Source organism: Triticum urartu, chromosome 7A (genome assembly GCF_056163025.1).
Source record: "Triticum urartu cultivar PI428250 chromosome 7A, HENAU_Tu73, whole genome shotgun sequence".
Classification (NCBI taxonomy): Eukaryota; Viridiplantae; Streptophyta; class Magnoliopsida; order Poales; family Poaceae; genus Triticum; species Triticum urartu.
This window is the reverse complement of record NC_141879.1, coordinates 589,553,996-589,571,141: the sequence shown is the minus strand read 5'-3', so window position 1 is coordinate 589,571,141 and position 17,146 is coordinate 589,553,996. Positions and strand designations below refer to the sequence as shown.

At 45.0% G+C, this 17,146-nt stretch overlaps 1 protein-coding gene across 1 annotated transcript; it reads left to right on the top strand.

Annotated features, from left to right (window-relative positions):
* The first annotated feature begins 16,102 nt into the window (after positions 1-16,102).
* Positions 16,103-16,822, top strand: LOC147960579 (uncharacterized). Its single transcript, XM_087533428.1, has one exon. It carries the CDS (start codon positions 16,103-16,105, stop codon positions 16,820-16,822), a length of 720 nt encoding a protein of 239 aa, XP_087389554.1.
* The last annotated feature ends 324 nt before the right edge of the window (positions 16,823-17,146 follow it).

The window sequence follows — 17,146 nt, the reverse complement described above, 5'->3', positions numbered from 1 at the left end:
TCTTTGCTCTGATTTTGTACATAATAGCATATGTAGTCGTGTGCAAAATAGATTCTAATTTAGCTCCTCCATTCCAAAATAATCATAGTTATAGGATTTTCAAGTGTCAAAATTTCAAAAAGAAGCGGATACTTTAATGAGGTTTTCAAACATACAAGGTCAAATTAAATGTTGTCTATTTAGGTCAATCCTCAAAGTTGAAGAGTACTCTAAACGTGAATGCTTGTTTTTCAAAATTTTGAACGAAGCGCCAAAAGAGCCTCTACTCGTTAGAAACCGCGTGAGACCAATGTTTGGTAGTACAAGGAAATTACTTTTCTAATAACTTCGACCCGTGAAACCTACCGGCCCGACATCCAAAGTTCTAAACCGGGGTAGGTTTGTAGCTTCATCTAGACGCCACACAACCGCCTCCCAAAAACATTCATACACAATGGCCGCCTAAGCACACATGCGCGTGGCCGAAATCACTCCCGCCCACTATTTGGGACACCTGGGATTACCATCCTACCCCCGACCCGCAGTAGGTCCGAAATTTAAGAGGGGGCAAAGTTTGTACTTTCCCCAAATTTCAAACAAGCGTGTCCCAGCTTCTGTTCAAAAAACAAAAAAAAACAAGCGCGTCCCAGACCAAAACATGGTTCTCCGCTCCCCCCCCCCCCGCCCACCCGTCCGATTCCCCATTCGTACTCCATGGGCACAAAAACTACCTCTCCATCAGTGGCGAAACCCCGGCGTCCTCCGTCCGCCACCCCATTCCACCCATCAACCACCACCCTCCTCCATCACGCCGGAGCCGATACCCCGACGTCGTCGTCCACCGCAACCTCAACTGCAACGCCCTCCACGGCTAGTAGTTGAAGCCGAGGCCGAGCCGTCCGTACCCGAGCCAGTTCAACCACGCCGTCATGCGCCTCACCACTACCGCTCCAACTTCGCCACCCTCCACCGTACTGGAACTGTTCCTGCTATGTCGTCCTTCGCCGCCTCGGATCTGCTTCCCCTCCGCTGACATACGGTCACGGCAACACAGTCCACAATTTGGCCATGGGTTCGTCCAAGCCTGCACCCTCCTCTAGAACATCGGTTTCCCCGGCAAAAAGAAGAAGATCGGCGCAACATGTGGAGGCGACCACACCGACAACTGAAAATGGTACTCCTCTTCCCTTATTCGTGCAAATCTTACGTGTCTGCTTACACGGTATTCATCCCACAGAAGACACTAGTTGACCGCTTCTTCTTGATACTAGATGTTCCTAGTAACTCGCGATGCACAAGGTTTCTCATCATATACTATTTCACCTTAGCTAGAGGTCCATCGCCCCCCTGAATTTCAATTCCTGGTCAGTTGATTCCCAATTAACGGAAGCATTCCCTGGTGTAATAGGCGCTAGTCTGCCTATTACGCCGGGGAAGCAGCGCCTCGGTGTTTATCTTAGGGGCGTGTGGGGCCTAGAGCTCCTGGCGCTCGATCTGGAGGTCGGCCGGGATTAAAGGGATGGCCTGGGGGTGCTGCCAAGCACGGCGGTGGTGTGAGGTCGAGGGGAGGGCGGGGCGGCGGAGGCAGGGGTCTGGGCCGGTGGTCGCTGGCGGTTCGAGAAAGATCGTCAACAGTGACTGGCGGGAGGTAGACGAAGGCCATCTTCCCGTTCCTTATAGATCGGACGGTTAATTAAAAAAATCGACTGACCTATTTATTTTCAGTCGACTGTTATCTTGATATGACCACATGTGGTGGTGTGCTGGAGGAGTACCTGCATTTCCTGTGCTCATATATTACAAAATCATACGGAGTAGAATCTTATTTTGTTTGCCATGCAATGTTGTAGAGCTATCATATGTCTCATGTCATTTATTTTTCAGCCACCTGCTATTTGCTACTTTTACAGTGCACTAGTTCTGCACACACTTCACCCATACTCTCACTATTGTGTTTTTATGCAAGGGTATTTCAGACTCTGCTGCTATGAGAGAAGCAAAAAAGAAAAGAGAGAAGTCGCTCCAGCGTCGTACGCGGATAGGCCAGACACGTTTCAGCCTTATAATAGGTGTAGTGTCAGCAGATGGAGACGGTAAACCTAGCTCTGGAGTTGATGACCTCGCTCGCAATGAACCACCATCCCTGGTGCTTGCTTTAACTTCGCGGTGTCATATGTGGTTGCATGTTCCATATGGTGTCTAGCTTGTATTCGAAAGGCCGAAGTCGGTCTTTAGATAAGGAAAGATATTTTTTACATGAACCACCATCCCGTGAGCACCAAAAGACAAATACCTAGTCAGCGTACTGGCCGAGCCAGTGATAAGCCCAGCAAAGAGAGGCATCACCTGGAAGCCAACTAAAAAGCCGTGATAGTGGCGAAGCAGCCCGCCTCCCACCAGGCTCTCAGGTCCTAGATGATCATGCTCACCACACCAGCCGGATGTCTAGCTTGTATTTCTTCCAATTTGGTTAAATTGCATCTTCTTAACTTACACATTATAACTTTGAATATGACATGCTTTTCTGTTTTTGGTACATACTAGAACATCTGTGTATTAACCATGTTCTTACATCAAACTAATGTTATTGTGTATCCCTCATCAATCACTTATGATGAGGCAGTCAGGCAAGTGGATTACTCCTCATTTAAAGAATGCAGCGTCAGCCTCCCGACATGATTCTCAAGAAACAGTAAGGCTAGATGAAGATAGTGAACGTAGCTCTGTAGTTGATTACCGCATTTCCCCTATACTAGCATCGCAGGTGCTTGCTCTAACTTGGCAGCGTGATATGTGGTTGCATGTTGCATATGGTGTCTAGATTGTAATTCTTCCAATCTGGTTAAACTGCATGTGCTATTCTGCTTAGCTTATACATTATACCTGTTAATGTGACATGCCTTCCTGTATTTAGTACATAGTACATCTGTCTATTAAGCATGTCCTCACATAAAACTATTGTTTTTTTGTATCCCGCATAAATCAATATGACGAGACACCTTGAGTGTATGCAGTGTGATATTAGTTGCATCTTTGATATGATTTATAGCATGCGCTGCTTCTAATTTGTTGAAATGCCATTTATGATGGGACACTTTTAACTTGGCAGAGTCATATTGGTTGCATCTTTCACGTGGTGTCTAGCTTGCATTGTTGCTTCTAATTTGGTGAAATGGTTTCTGCTTAGTTTACACAAACAGTTGTGAATATGCCATGTCATCCTATTTTTCGTATTATTCCATCCTGGAATCATGTGTTTGCCTTACATCAAAGTAGTGATTGTCAGTATCATGCATGAATGAGTTCTGAAGAGTGAATTTTATTGCTTTTTCTTATCGGTTTTACTTGACAATTCAAAATCAATAAAGCGGGAGGAAGTTAGCAAGGCAGCAGATGAAGGTGCTCCTTCCAAATGGAGGGCCTCTACAGATTCTACTCCTCCATCCCCCCAAGATGATTTCCAAGACAACACATGCATAGACACTCAACGTAGCTGTGTTGGTGATGAGCACGTCTCCCCTAGTGCATCATCATAGGTGCTCCCTCTAACTTGGCACTATTATATGTGGTTGCATGTTATGTATGATGTCTAGCTTGTATTGCTTCTAATTTTGTTGAATTTCATCTGCTTACTTTACACATTACACTTGTGACTAAGACACGTGTTCCTATTTCTAGAACATACAATATCTGTCTATCACACCATGTTCTTACATCAAAGTACATTTGTTCTGAAGAACTAAATTGTTATTTGTTTTTCTTGTCGGCTTGACTTAACATGGCACAGAGAAAGAGGAAGCAAGACACAATGACAGGGAAAGGGAAGTGGAACAATCCTGTAGATTCTGCTGGTACTGATGGTGCAATAGAAGGTCAAAGTCTAGCGAAAAATTGTACCTACATGGTATCCCGTGCTACACGAGCTGCAGAACAAGCCAAAAAGAAACAAATAGCTGCCACCAAACAAGCAGAGACAACCGGTTGCAACACCTTCCACAGTACCACCAGCTGCACGATTTACTCGTTGGTCAACTCACCTAGCAGCACGTTCCCAAGCTCCGTTGCCACCTGACACTACTTCCGAAGCACTCTTGATACAAGATGAGTTGGCAAGATCAGATGAACTTTGTGAGCTTCAACCGCAATAAGGTAGTTGCTGGAGTCAAGTTATAGTTGCATGCTTCTTTATATGTAGTCTCATAATTTGATATACACTAACACTTCCTATGTTTGTTGTTGGACTAGCACCTAGGCGCAAGGGGAAACAAACATCAGCGATAATGCTTGATATGTTAACTGAATCTAGAGGAGGAAGAATGGAGATCCGTTTTGAGGCAGGTTTAAAAAGGCCACGTGATGCTACAGAGTCAACCAAGTTAGTATCAGAGGCAGCGGTTGCTGTTAGGTGTCATGTACGTATCCTCCCAACATGGATTCAGTACAGGAATGACAAAGACGAAACCCAGTTCAACACCTTCCTCGACCATTTATCTATAAGTATGGTTATGTATGGAAACTAGTAATATCGTCTTGCTTTGTCCAATACTTCCTAGGTTGCTGATAATGAGACTCCCATAATTTTCAACAAATGAGGTTCAAGTTGGATAGCCAAGATGATGTAACCAGACAAGCTTGCACCGATGTTTTCAAGCCTGCTGTGTGACAGTATCGGTATAACTTGAGGAAAACTCACTTTGCAGGCAGGGCTAACAGTAAACTTGCCCAAACATCTCAAGTGGAAAATATATCTGATGAAGACTGGAGAGGCCTCGTTAAACATTGGTCCGATCCGAAGTATCAGGTACATTATATATATGTGATCAGATCACATGTTGAAGTCCTATTTACGCATGTGCCACACAAATCTATCTTCTTATAGGTGAACTGTTCAAAGAACAAGGCCAACCGTACGAAAGTGAAATTCCAACAGACGACAGGATCTCGTAGCTATATTGCACACTGTGAGGCTCTTGTAATTAGCTGCTGTTTCACTCTTTTCGCTGTACCATATTATCATATCTATATTGACTTGTTGCAAATACAGAGGAAAGCCCGCAAGGACCAAAAAGTACCTGAACCAAATGCCATGGAAATCTTCAAGGACTGTCACACCAGCAAGAAGAAGGGCATGACTACACCAGTCAAAGCCGCTGTTGTAAGTCCTTAATCCTCATGCCTTTTAACTACTACTTACTCTGACTTGTGCCTTGAACTGCATGGTTTGCAGCCAATGTCTATTACTCTTTTAATTTTATAAACAATTGTCTTAGCGTATCATTGCACCTTACAAGGTTTAAAAGAGAGGAGTGATGTTCCTTTGATCTTGACCTGTAATCTAGTTCCGTGATGGACTTGCCCACACAACATTACAATTGCCTGTTTGTCTGTTCTCGGTTGTTTTTTGATATGAACGATGTCATACTATGCTTATCGTATTATAAACTTCGTCTCTTTATCCTTAGTCCTCAATACAATGTGAAGAAATAGACAATACATTAGCGATGGTACATGGTCATATATTTGGAACCTGGTTTTATTATGTACTTTGCAATAAAATACAACTATTATTTTACATGGGTTCACCATAATAAGTTCTGTATATAGACCAAAGCTATTTTGTTTGGTTTTTCTGCCTCCTTAATATCTTCTGTTCTGCTACTACTAATGTAAAACCACAACTTTTCAGCGAGCTATGGAAAAAATGGTGGAACCGCCACCTTCTAAAGGTGGCGAGGCAACTATAACCGCAATGTCAGCTCTTGCTGCAGTGGGTCAGTACATGTCCACTAACAGTGCCAAAAGCATGTTCCTGCGTAATACTGGCTTGGTTGTTAAGGCAATCTCGTCAAAACTGCCTCATGATCAAGATATGCAAGATCAAAATAATGTTGTATCTACGCTCCAAACACAAGTCCATTCCCTAACAGAGACCCTTTGTGAAACAAGGAGAGACATTGTTCGATGTTGTCAAGATATGCATGGTTTTGAAACCAGACTATCAGACATTTTCTATGTTGTTCAGGAGCCTAGGAGAACTGAAGGCGAAGGTTATGGTGCTCCATCAGACAATACAGCATGAAAACGTAATAGTCAGGTCAAATGAACTGAGCTTCTGAACTTCTGGTGGTGCATTTATCTGCTAGACTGTTAACCTTTATGCCAACCTTCCTTTTGTTTTATAGTTGTAATTTGTTTTGGTGCGATACAAAATTTGTTCTTAATGTGCAGCCACCAGCTGAAGAAAATAGCAAGCCATTTTTGTATAGTGTAGGGTGTTCCCTATATTTGCACTAGTGGCGAACTTTGATGCCCACCGGCTGTAGTTAACATGGGCCTCCTATGGGCCGTAGAAACAATGGGACTTTTACGTGGCGTAGAAACAATGGGCCTTATACGGGTCGTAGAGACAATGGGCCATCTATGGGTCGTATCATCAATGGGCCTTCTACGGGTCGTATATCGGTTGGCCAAACATGGGCCAATAACAGACCACATTATGGTCGTAAATGGGCTAGAGTTGAAATCGTTCATGGGCTGACCATAACGGGTTGTCGTTAATCAGCCGTATTTTGATGACGCTATGAAAATGGCCCAACGTATTAACGGGCCGACTGTAACCACGGGCTGAATTTGGCCCACAAGCAGAAAATGACAGTAACGGGCCGTAAGTAAATGAATGTGGAAATGAGCCCAAGAATAAATGGGCCCCGAGAAGGCCGAAACATAACATGGGCTGGAAATGTCCCAACGGAATAATGGGCCATTAATGGGCATAAAGTGATACACTGTTCATTACAGGCCAGTTTCACCATGTGTCGTTAATGGGTATAAAGTGATACACTGTTCATTACGGGCCAGTTTTACCACGGGCCGTTAATGGGCCGAGAGTAATAAGGGCCTCATATGGGCCGAAAGACTTCATGGGCCATACATGGGCCGAAAGTTAAAACGGTGTAGCAGAGAGGAAGAATCAGACCTTGATGGACGCGGCAAGAACCATGATGGCAGAGTTCAAGTCTCCATACAACTTTTGGGCCGAAGCCATCAACACCGCTTGTCATGCATCCAATCGGCTCTATCTCCGCAAAGGCTTGAACAAGACTCCGTATGAGATACTCACCGGCAACAAGCCCAACCTCAAGTACTTTCGGGTGTTCGGTTGTAAGTGTTTCATTCTCAAGAAAGGTGTTCATTTTTTTAAATTTGAGGCTAGACCTCATGAGGGCATATTTGTTGGTTATGCTACAAACTCTCATGCTTACCAGGTCCTCAACAAGTCCATGGGACTCATTGAGGAGACGTGTAACATGGAGTTTGATGAGAATAACGGCTCCCAAGTGGAGCAAAGTGGTACTTGTGATGTAGGTGATGAAATTCCTCCCCAAGCCATGAGAAGAAGGGTTTTTACATCTGTGCCCCTGGTTCCTTAGCTCTACTCATTCATCCCAGCGCTCTTATCTTTTGCTCAATTTTCCCTAGTCGGATCAAAGGCTTGACCGTTAACTCTCACTAGTGGGGCCACACTGGACTGTGTCGTCCGTTCGACCTGACAAGTGGGGCCGCATTGGGTGGTGTCGGTGTTCGACTGTTGGGCCATGGTTTCGTTGGGTCGTCCCTTGCATTAAACGCCTGTGCGCGCCGCCAGGACAGAAGCCTGCTATGCATGCACCCAGCAAACCCTGCCTGCATGCATCGATCGAGCCTGCATGCGCCGGTGCCATGATCCCATGATGCGCCGACCGAGCCTACATGCGCCGATGCATCCGCCACGATGCACTGATCAAGCAGCTTTCTTGCACGCCAGCCACCATGGATGCAGCCACGGTCACTGCCGCTGGTCTTCTCTTCTAGATAGGTGGCTACATATTTGTGGATTGTGTAAAAAAAGAGCCACTCCCTTGCTTAGTTGTACTCATTCATCCCTACTAACAAAGCTTGCTTGCATGCACTAGGTGGTTACTAACAAGGGAACCCTACTAACAAGACGAGCTCTCTAAGAAAATAATCAACAAATATGTAGTCCCAATATGTAGATAGGGCCAACAAGCCCATAGAATGATCACATAGCTCAAACTAGGAAGAACTTAATAATAGAATAGATAGAAAACTTAATAATAGAATTTAAGAAAAGGGCCAACAAGCCCATAGGAACTCCAACATAGTTCAATTACAACTTAACATAACATAGACTAAAAAAAGATAGAGGGTTTAGAACCCTAGCCACCGCCTTCTCCACCTCACTCCTCCTCCGGGCGCCCTTTTCACTGCTCCTCTGGGTCGTTGTCGATGGGGTACGGAAGATTGTGCATGTGCGTAGCGGTGGGGAAGATGTTGTTGTACTCCGTGAACCTGTTGTGGGTGGTGAAAGCGATGAACTAGGAGCCACACCAAAACGCCCGGCCAAGGAGGTAGAAGGCGATGAATTTGTTGGTGAAGTGGGCAAGGAGAGCAACCACAACCTGATTTTGAATGACCTCCTCGGTGCGGAACATCGTTGGAGATCCCCTCGGTTGGTGGTGGTAGCCGGACGAGAGGAAGAACTCGGTGAAGTTCCTTGCGGTCCTCAGCCTTGATATCGCCCACACACGTAGTGTGTGATCAACGTAGACGCCAGTAGGTAGAGCCTCTCCGGCACGGTGGTGGGAAGCGGTAGGTTGGTCTGGTTTACTGCATGGCTGAGGGATGTGCAGAAGACGGAGAAGGGGTCAAAGAGCAAGAAGGGTAGATGGATGAGGGATGGCAGAGGCAGAGGGTGGCTTAAATAGTCGTAGTGCTACATGTTATTTGGTCATGGCAATAACGGGGTCAACTGTGAAGTAACCCGTTTTCAAACCCACCGCAGCATCGGGAGTGTACACGCGTGGGAAATGGTGGTTTGAAAAAGAAAAAGAAGCTAATTGCACGCGTGGGAATCCGTGGTCCTATATTATATGAACAAAAAGCGACAATTTTTGAATAGTTTGTGGCCATTTTGCATGATAAAAATAAATTTGGCCCTTAAAAATTTGGTCATTTGCTACGCAATGTCAATTGATTTCAACGATGCAAAAATACAGAGCCAGCACGTTCACAAAAACCAGAGCAAATGATGCAAAAAACGATGCAAAAATATAGATCCAACACGTTCACAAAAAACAGAGTAAACGATGAAAAAAACGACGCAATTCGACGGCCCAACCAGAGCTTGGTTTCCTTTTGAGCCCAGTAATAATATTTTTTTGGCAGAGTCAGTAGTGGGCGAGCAGCCGAGCACAACCAATAGGATCGCCTCTCGCGGATCGCCCCACGACCCAACAATGCGGAGCCATCCTTGTGATCCAACGGCACGGAGCATGCATGCTGCCACCCACCTAATTCCTTCTAGAAGACAAGATTTGAGGGCTGTCGCTTGGCACGAGGCTATGATCGGACGGCTGACGTTGGGAGCTAGGGTTAGGCGAAACCCCGCAGGGTTTTGAGCTGGTCAACGGGGTTTCAAAGGCTTTGACTGAGCATAACTAATTTAAAAAAATCAAAAAAAATGAAACATTCGCTGTTCGTTGTTTTATAAGACAAACAAATGAGGAAAAAAATACTAAACTTGGTCTATGGTCATTTTCATGAAAAACCCTAGGTGGCACGATCAGGGTCAAATGAGCACCATTAATTTAAAAAAATCAAAAAAATATATATAACCTGCGCACAATGTTGTCTTATGTGACATGTTACCAACCAAAAATCATAAAATTGGTCTATGGTCATTTTCATGAGAAAACCTTCACACATATGAGCTATCATGTACATGATTTCATAGAGTTCAAGGAGAGGAGGTGGTATTACCTTCTGTTTTTGAAAAATAAAAAAATCACCAAAGCTTTATTTTAAAGTGAATAAGAAGGATCTGAAGTTAGTTTTCCATTTTCATATTTCAAAACATGTTTTTAATAGTTTTTATATTAAAGCATATGTTTTCAAAAGAAAATGTAAAAATATGAAGATTAATTCAAAAATAGTGAGACTTCGAATCTACACTATGGAAAGTGAATATGCGTTAATAAAAAATCATTTGGGTAGGTTTAAAAAAACTTGATTACAAATGGGCTGTTTACCCTAGCCTGGGAGCTCATTTGGAGCACATTTTCTCAAATTTAAATTTATTTGACCTCTTCTAAATCACTTCAAATTTTGCACACATCATCTCCTACACAAACATCGATTGTCCCTACATAGTTTGCCAAGGTTTTACTTGTTTTTGCATTTTCTTGAATTTGTACTGTCCAGGTTTGCCAAGGTTTACATGATCTCATTTGGAGCATGCATTTGATTTCCTACAAAATATGTGTGATCATTGCAGCACCTAAGATCAAGTTCACAACATCTAAACATAACTAACCATAGATTCAGGACAGACAAATATACCACAGGAAAATTTAAGGACAGAAAAATATAGATAGCAACCAGATTACTAGCATAACCAACGAGAGATTCAGTTCAACAAACCATAAGCAACGAGATTCTGTTCAACAAACCAAAAGTAACCCAACAGATAAACTTAAACATTCAGTTCACAGCATCGCATCATCGATCACATCACGCCGAAGTCAAGGCCTTCGCGAGGGCGGCATGCTGCCCCCTGATCTTGTAGTCCTCCCCGTGAATCGCTACATCCTCCGCATGAGACAGAAGGTGATAAAAGCGGCCATCCCTTGGCTTTGGCTTGGTGGTGCAGTAGGGGCAGTGCCACTTCTTGGTCTTGTGGTTGTAGAAGGAAGCAACTCCCTTGGCCTTGATCTTCACCACCTCCTTGGCTGTGAAGGATGCGACGTTGCCCTTGAACACTTCCTCTTCAGAATCATACTGCACACATGAATGAGTTACATTAATACATTATAGATTCATGGATACACTATGTCAAAGGAACTAGATGAACAATCTAAATTTGAAGTAGGCGTACCTCATATTCTTCAACATCACTTTCCTCTGGATCATACGGGTTGTAGTCAGCCAGCTTCCTCTTTCTACCCCCAACCATCATCCTCCTGAACATACAATTACATCCACCACTAGTAAATATGGAAGGCAATTGAAAATTTAGATATGCACACATGACACATTGATCATAGGGCTAATATACTCCCAATATACTATGATCATTGTTTTGCATTTTCCATTTTCAGGCAGAAAAATTGATCAACAGAGCTAATATAACTACATATTGTGGACAAATTTATATACTAATGAATCAAGGGTTACTTTTGGTTATGACATTCAAATTTATATTGTGATTCATACGGTAGGATTGTGATTCTAAACATAACCAACTTCTTAATCAATGGATTCCATTTGGGCATATGACATTCAAAACCCCAATCTGAGTAGCATTCAAAAACAAATCTAATAGGGACCCAATCTAAGGCAACGAATCTGAGTAGCATTAAAAAACCCAATCTGTGAGCACTAAAAACAAATCTAATAAGCTTGCATCTGTTCACAACATCTAGCATTTTTGCAATGAATTTATCCAAATCTAAAAACCCCAATCATTGCAGCACCTAAAATCATAGTTCACAACATCTAGCTAGCATTTTTGCAACGAATTTATCCAACAAACCCTAGTCCAAAAACCCCATCCCCCCAACCCATACAAAAAACCCCGGCCCATCCGTCAAACCAACTACTCTAACCATCTGAACTACCGTATGAATCACAATCTTACCAATGCAACTAGCGAGCAACTAACTCTACAAGCTAAGCAAGTGCAAATACCTGCTCCTCCACGGCAGGCGGCGCAAACGGGGGCATCAGGATGGACTGCGCCGCTCGACGCCGTCACCTTATGCAGCGATGAGGCAGAGCCCGCCACATCCGTAGCGGTAGCGAGTTTCCCCGCACCGCCGTGGACGCCGCCGACATCCGCGGTCACCGCGCCTGGACCTTGCAGCTCCACCACATCTCCGGCCGCTGCGCCGGCGTCACCACGAGCGCCGGCCATCTAACATATAGAGGCGATGAAGGTGAGGAAGAGGATGCGGTGGGGGAGACTGAGACGGTGCGGTGGAGGCAGTGGAGGAGAGCGAGACGACGCCGGTGGGGGAGAGGAAGACGATGCGGCAGGGAGGGGATTTGGGGGGAAATGGTAGGGGCGATGGAGGTGGTTGCCCTCTTTATATGATGGGATGTTTCGGGGCATGTCCATGGACATGTGCTACCCCATGATCGTGGTCTTGCATGCGCCCACGTATACGCGGCCCCACTTGTCAGCTAACGGTCAAAGGCATTGACCCGACGGCAACGTCCGTTATAACCTGTTCTGAGGGTTTCGGGCAAGGGAGTGAGGAAAAGTGAGCAAAAGTTAACATAGTGGGGATGAATGAGTAGAGCTAAGGAACCAGGGGCACAGAAATAAAAATCCCTAAGAAGAATGGGTGTTGGTCATATCCTACCCATTGAGGAACCCCTTGTGGCCGAAGGAGAAGGACAATGTTCCACTCAAGTTGAACCATCACCAATCAAAGACCCACACGCTTTCGAAGAACAAAGTGAAGGCCCTCAACCAAATGAACAAGATCAAGGGCAAGATCAAACTCAAGATGGTGGTGAACCACCAAGTGATGCCCAAGGTCAAGTTCTTAGCACCGAGCAAGTTCAAGATCAAGAGCAAGCTCAAGATCAAGAACAAGCTTAAGAGGACGCTCAAGATGATCAAGTAACCGCTCCTCAACTCTCTCTTAGGAGTAATTGGAGCGTCGTGCCGCCAAGATTGCATCCAAGCTCACTACCAAAGATCATCTCATTAAGAATGTGCTTGGAAGCTTAAGAAAGGGGGTAAGCACTCGTAGACAATTAGCAAACTATTGTGAACATCATGCGTTTGTCTCTTGTGTTGAACCCCAAAAGGTCTATGAGGCGCTCGAGGATCCGGATTGGCTTAATGACATGCATGAACAAGCCAAGTGCTAAGGCCAAAGGAGAACAACAAGGTGTGGAGATTGGTGCTAAGGCCAAAGGAGAACCATAATGTTATTGGAACCAAATGGATATTCAAGAACAAGCAAGATGCTCATGGGATTATCGTTCACAACAAGGCTCGTTTGGTAGCACAAGGCTACTCCCAAGCCAAGGGTATCGACTACGGTGAAACCTTTGCTCCCATTGCTCGCCTTGAATCTATTCGTTTGTTGATTGCTTATGCTTCTCATCATAACTTCAAGTTGCAACAAATGGATGTGAAGAGTGATTTTCTTAATGGTCTTATTAATGAGTTGGCGTATGTCAAACAACCCCCGGGGTTTGAAGATCCCGAGTTCCCAAATCATGTGTACCAACTTGATAAGGCACTCTATGGCCTTAAACAAGCCCCACGTGCGTGGTATGAGCACCTTACCGAGTTGTTGCAGGATCGTGAGTTTGAAATTCGGAAAATCGACCCCACTCTTTTTACTAAGAAGGTCAAAGGGAGTTGTTTGTATGCCAACTATATGTTGATGATATTACCTTTGGTTCTCCTAAGAAAGCTTTCAATGAGGAGTTTGTCGTACTCATGACCTCGAAGTTCAAGATGTCCATGATGGAAGAGTTGAAGTTCTTTCTTGGGTTTGAAATCAAACAAAGAAGAGAAGGAACCTTCATCAACCAAGCCAAATACACTCAAGACATGCTCAAGAGATTCAAGCCAAGTGATGTCAAGGCGGCTTCTACTCCAATGGCCATCAAATGCCAACTTGACATCGATCCTAATGGTAAAGTGGTGGATCAAAAGGTATATCATTCCATGATAGGCTCCTTGCTTTACCTTTGTGCATCTAGACTGGATATCACGTTGAGTATGGGAATTTGTGCATGGTTTCAAGCCACACCTAAGGAAAGCCACTACGTGCCGATCAAGCGAATCTTTCGATATTTGGCTCATACCCCAAACCTTGGCTTATGGTACCCAAGAGGAGCTAACTTCAACCTTGTGGGCAACTCGGATTGGGCGGGAGACAAAGTGGATAGGATGTCAACTTCCGTAGGGTGCCAATTTCTTGGTTGCTCTTTGTTGAGTTGGTCTTCTAAGAAGCAAAGTTGTGTGTCTCTCTCATCCACTGAGGCCGAGTATGTGGCCGCCGGTAGTTGTTGTGCTAAACTTCTATGGATGAGGCAACCTTTAAAGGATTATGGTGTCATTTGTGACAAAGTGCCTCTTTGGTGTGACAATGAAAGTTCCATCAATATTTCTCTCAACCTGGTGCAACACTTCAAGATGAAGCATATTGAGATTCAGTATCACTTCATCCAGGATCACATTAGGCGATGGGAAATGGAGCTCAACTATGTCAACTCTCATGATAACCTTGCAGATATTTTCACGAAGCCTTTGGATGAAGCAAGATTTCGTGAGTTAAGGCATGAGCTAAATATCATTGTTTGAGAAATGTGGCTTGAACCTTTGCACACCCCACCATACTCATCTTGATGTCTTGTTTAGGTGTAGGCATGGACATAGGGGGGAGTGTTTTGCTCTCAATGAACTCTCCCTCCCCCCATTATGCATAAATTAATCAACTCTTTCACATTAGCCATCTTTGATGGTACTTGTGCTTCAAAGACGAGTTTTGGTCATGGGCCCAAGGATATCGCGGTGCCATACCAATTGACTCAAACATAGGTGGCTCCGGCCACCGCCCTCTCTTCTTGAGAGGTTTTGGTTCGTGTTTGGTCCTCATTGTCCTTTTGCTTTCTTTTGGGCTTTGTTTGTGTTTGAGTTGCTTCGTGTGTGCTCATTTGCGTGTATGGTTGCTTCAAGTTTGCATTGCAAAGTCTGTGTTTTTCTGAAACGTGGACTTTCTTGGGTGTACGGTACTACCATGGCTCGCCAAGGTACTACCGCTGGAGATGGGTGGCTCCTGTGATTGCACAGCTGTGCCCACGGCACGGTACTACCGCTTCCATTGCGGCAGTGATTTTTTTACTGCCGCTGGAAGAGCGGTACTACCGCCCTGTGTGCGGTACTTTTGCCTGGGCGGTACTACCGTGATGACCCGTGGTACTACCGCGTTGTCGCGAGCGTGTGGGGGTTACGAGCGGGCAAGGGGAGTTCCAACTCCCCCATACCCATTCATCTCTTCCCCTCATAGCGTCTCTCTCTCCTGCCCAAGAACGGTGCCGGTGGACCTCGCTGGATCTCTGTCTCGGGCCACTCTCCTCGCATTCCAATAGGTGGGATGGATCCCCACCTCTCCCTCTTGCCATGGAACCCGGTATCTCCCTTAGTCCCTCTCTCTTTGCCCCGTTGTTGTGCTTCTAGGTTTTGGGAGATGCATGTGTAGTTCTTGTGATTTTTGGCTAAATCTTTGCAAGAGGAGATTGTAGGAGAGTGCTAGTGCAGTGGATATGCTATTTGGTGTGTTGCAACAATGTAGTTTTGATCAACGGTAGTACTGATCTGAACTTACGGATGTTCCTAGATCTGTTCTTGCGAAGGTCCCTTCTATGCGGTATTATCGCTCCTCTGGAGCGGTACTACTGCCCGCTCTTGCGAGATCCGCCCCGTGTGGTACTACCATTCCTTTGGAGCGGTACTACCACCCGGCGCGCAAAAGTAAAAAATTACTTTCGCTCTAAGCGTGGTACTCCCGTGCCAACCCGGCGCAGTACTACCGCGGCTAGAGCAGATGTAAATTTTTACTTCCGCATCCTGGCCCAGTACTACTGCTGACTTAAAAATTACTTTGTTTTGTCCCCCTAATCTCATTTTTACATGTTTCATTTGGTTTTGGCCTTGGTCTTTGCAATAACCCTTCTCGCTCTTCTCGTGTGTTTGTGTTTGTGTGTCATAGGTGGTGGCTCCGGTTCCAATGCAAGGCGCTCGTATCCCAGCCGTGACACGAGCTCGAAGCATCTTCACAACCAAGAGGCTCCTGAGGGCTCCAGTGCCCCACAACACCACATCAAGACCACAACTAACAAGTTCAAGGAGCCAATTGTCGGCATGGATGAAATGCCTCAAGCGGAGTTTTTGATTCGAAGAAACCTCAACCCCTACGTCAACCCTAGAGAACTCAGCAGGGGAAATGACTTGTTTTGGACCAAGCAACAAAATCTCATCTTCTTAGATGTGATCAAGGCCAAGCAGAACATCTATGTGCCAGTTCAGTGGATTGACATGGACCATATGAAGAAGAACCGGGCATATTTTGGTGAGACTCTGGATTTTGTGGAGCAGTTTGGTATTGAGGAAATCATCACTTTCCATCTTGACTTTGACCCGGAGCTGGTGGCTCAGTTCTTTGCTTCTGTCCACTTCCACACGGATGAGAAGCGGACCATGAGTTGGATGACAAATGGCAAGAGGATGTCAGCTGAGTGGAAGGAGTTCATGGATATGTTGAACATTCGTGATGAGGGGCTTGATGTGCCTGTTGGTGCCTGCCCACGTGCCAACCCAGAGTCTGCTAACAAGAACAAGCTTCAACCCTTTGTTGTTGAGAAGACCCACCCTAGTCGCAAGAAGTCTTTTGTGTTGAACCCGTTTCTTGACAACATGCACCGGATCTTCCGCAATTCTCTGTTTCCTCACATAGGCGACAAGGACAAGGTGCACTCCTATCTTGTGGACATGATGCTCATGTGTGAGGAAGCACGTCTTCAACAACCCGAGCCACTTGATGTCTCTCATATCATGTGGAGCAAGATTCTGTTTATGATGTTCCATCGTAAGGTGCCCATCTATGGACCTTATTTGTTCCTCTTGATCTCGAAGACTTGGGAGAAGATCTTTCCATGTGAAGAGTTTCTTGCTCCCAACTGGATTCGCCATGAGCCCATTAAGCTGCGCCAGAAGAACAAGTGGGCTAACACCACTACCCGGGCGGAGGCGGAGTGATACGTCTCCAATGTATCTATAATTTTTGATTGTTCCATGATGTTATATTATCAATCTTAAATGTTTTATAATCATTTTATATCATTTTTGGTACTAACCTATTGGCATGGTGCCAAGTGCCAGTTGTTGTTTTGTCCATGCTTTTTACATCGCAGAAAATCAATATCAAACGGAGTCCAAATGCCACGAAACTTTACGGAGAATTTTTATGGGCCAGAAGGAACACAACGGGCCCTGGCTGCGCTTGGTGCATTGTGCCCACCTCGAGTGCCCCCCGGACCGCCTCTTTGATCTATAAATACCTTGATATTCCAGAAACCCTAG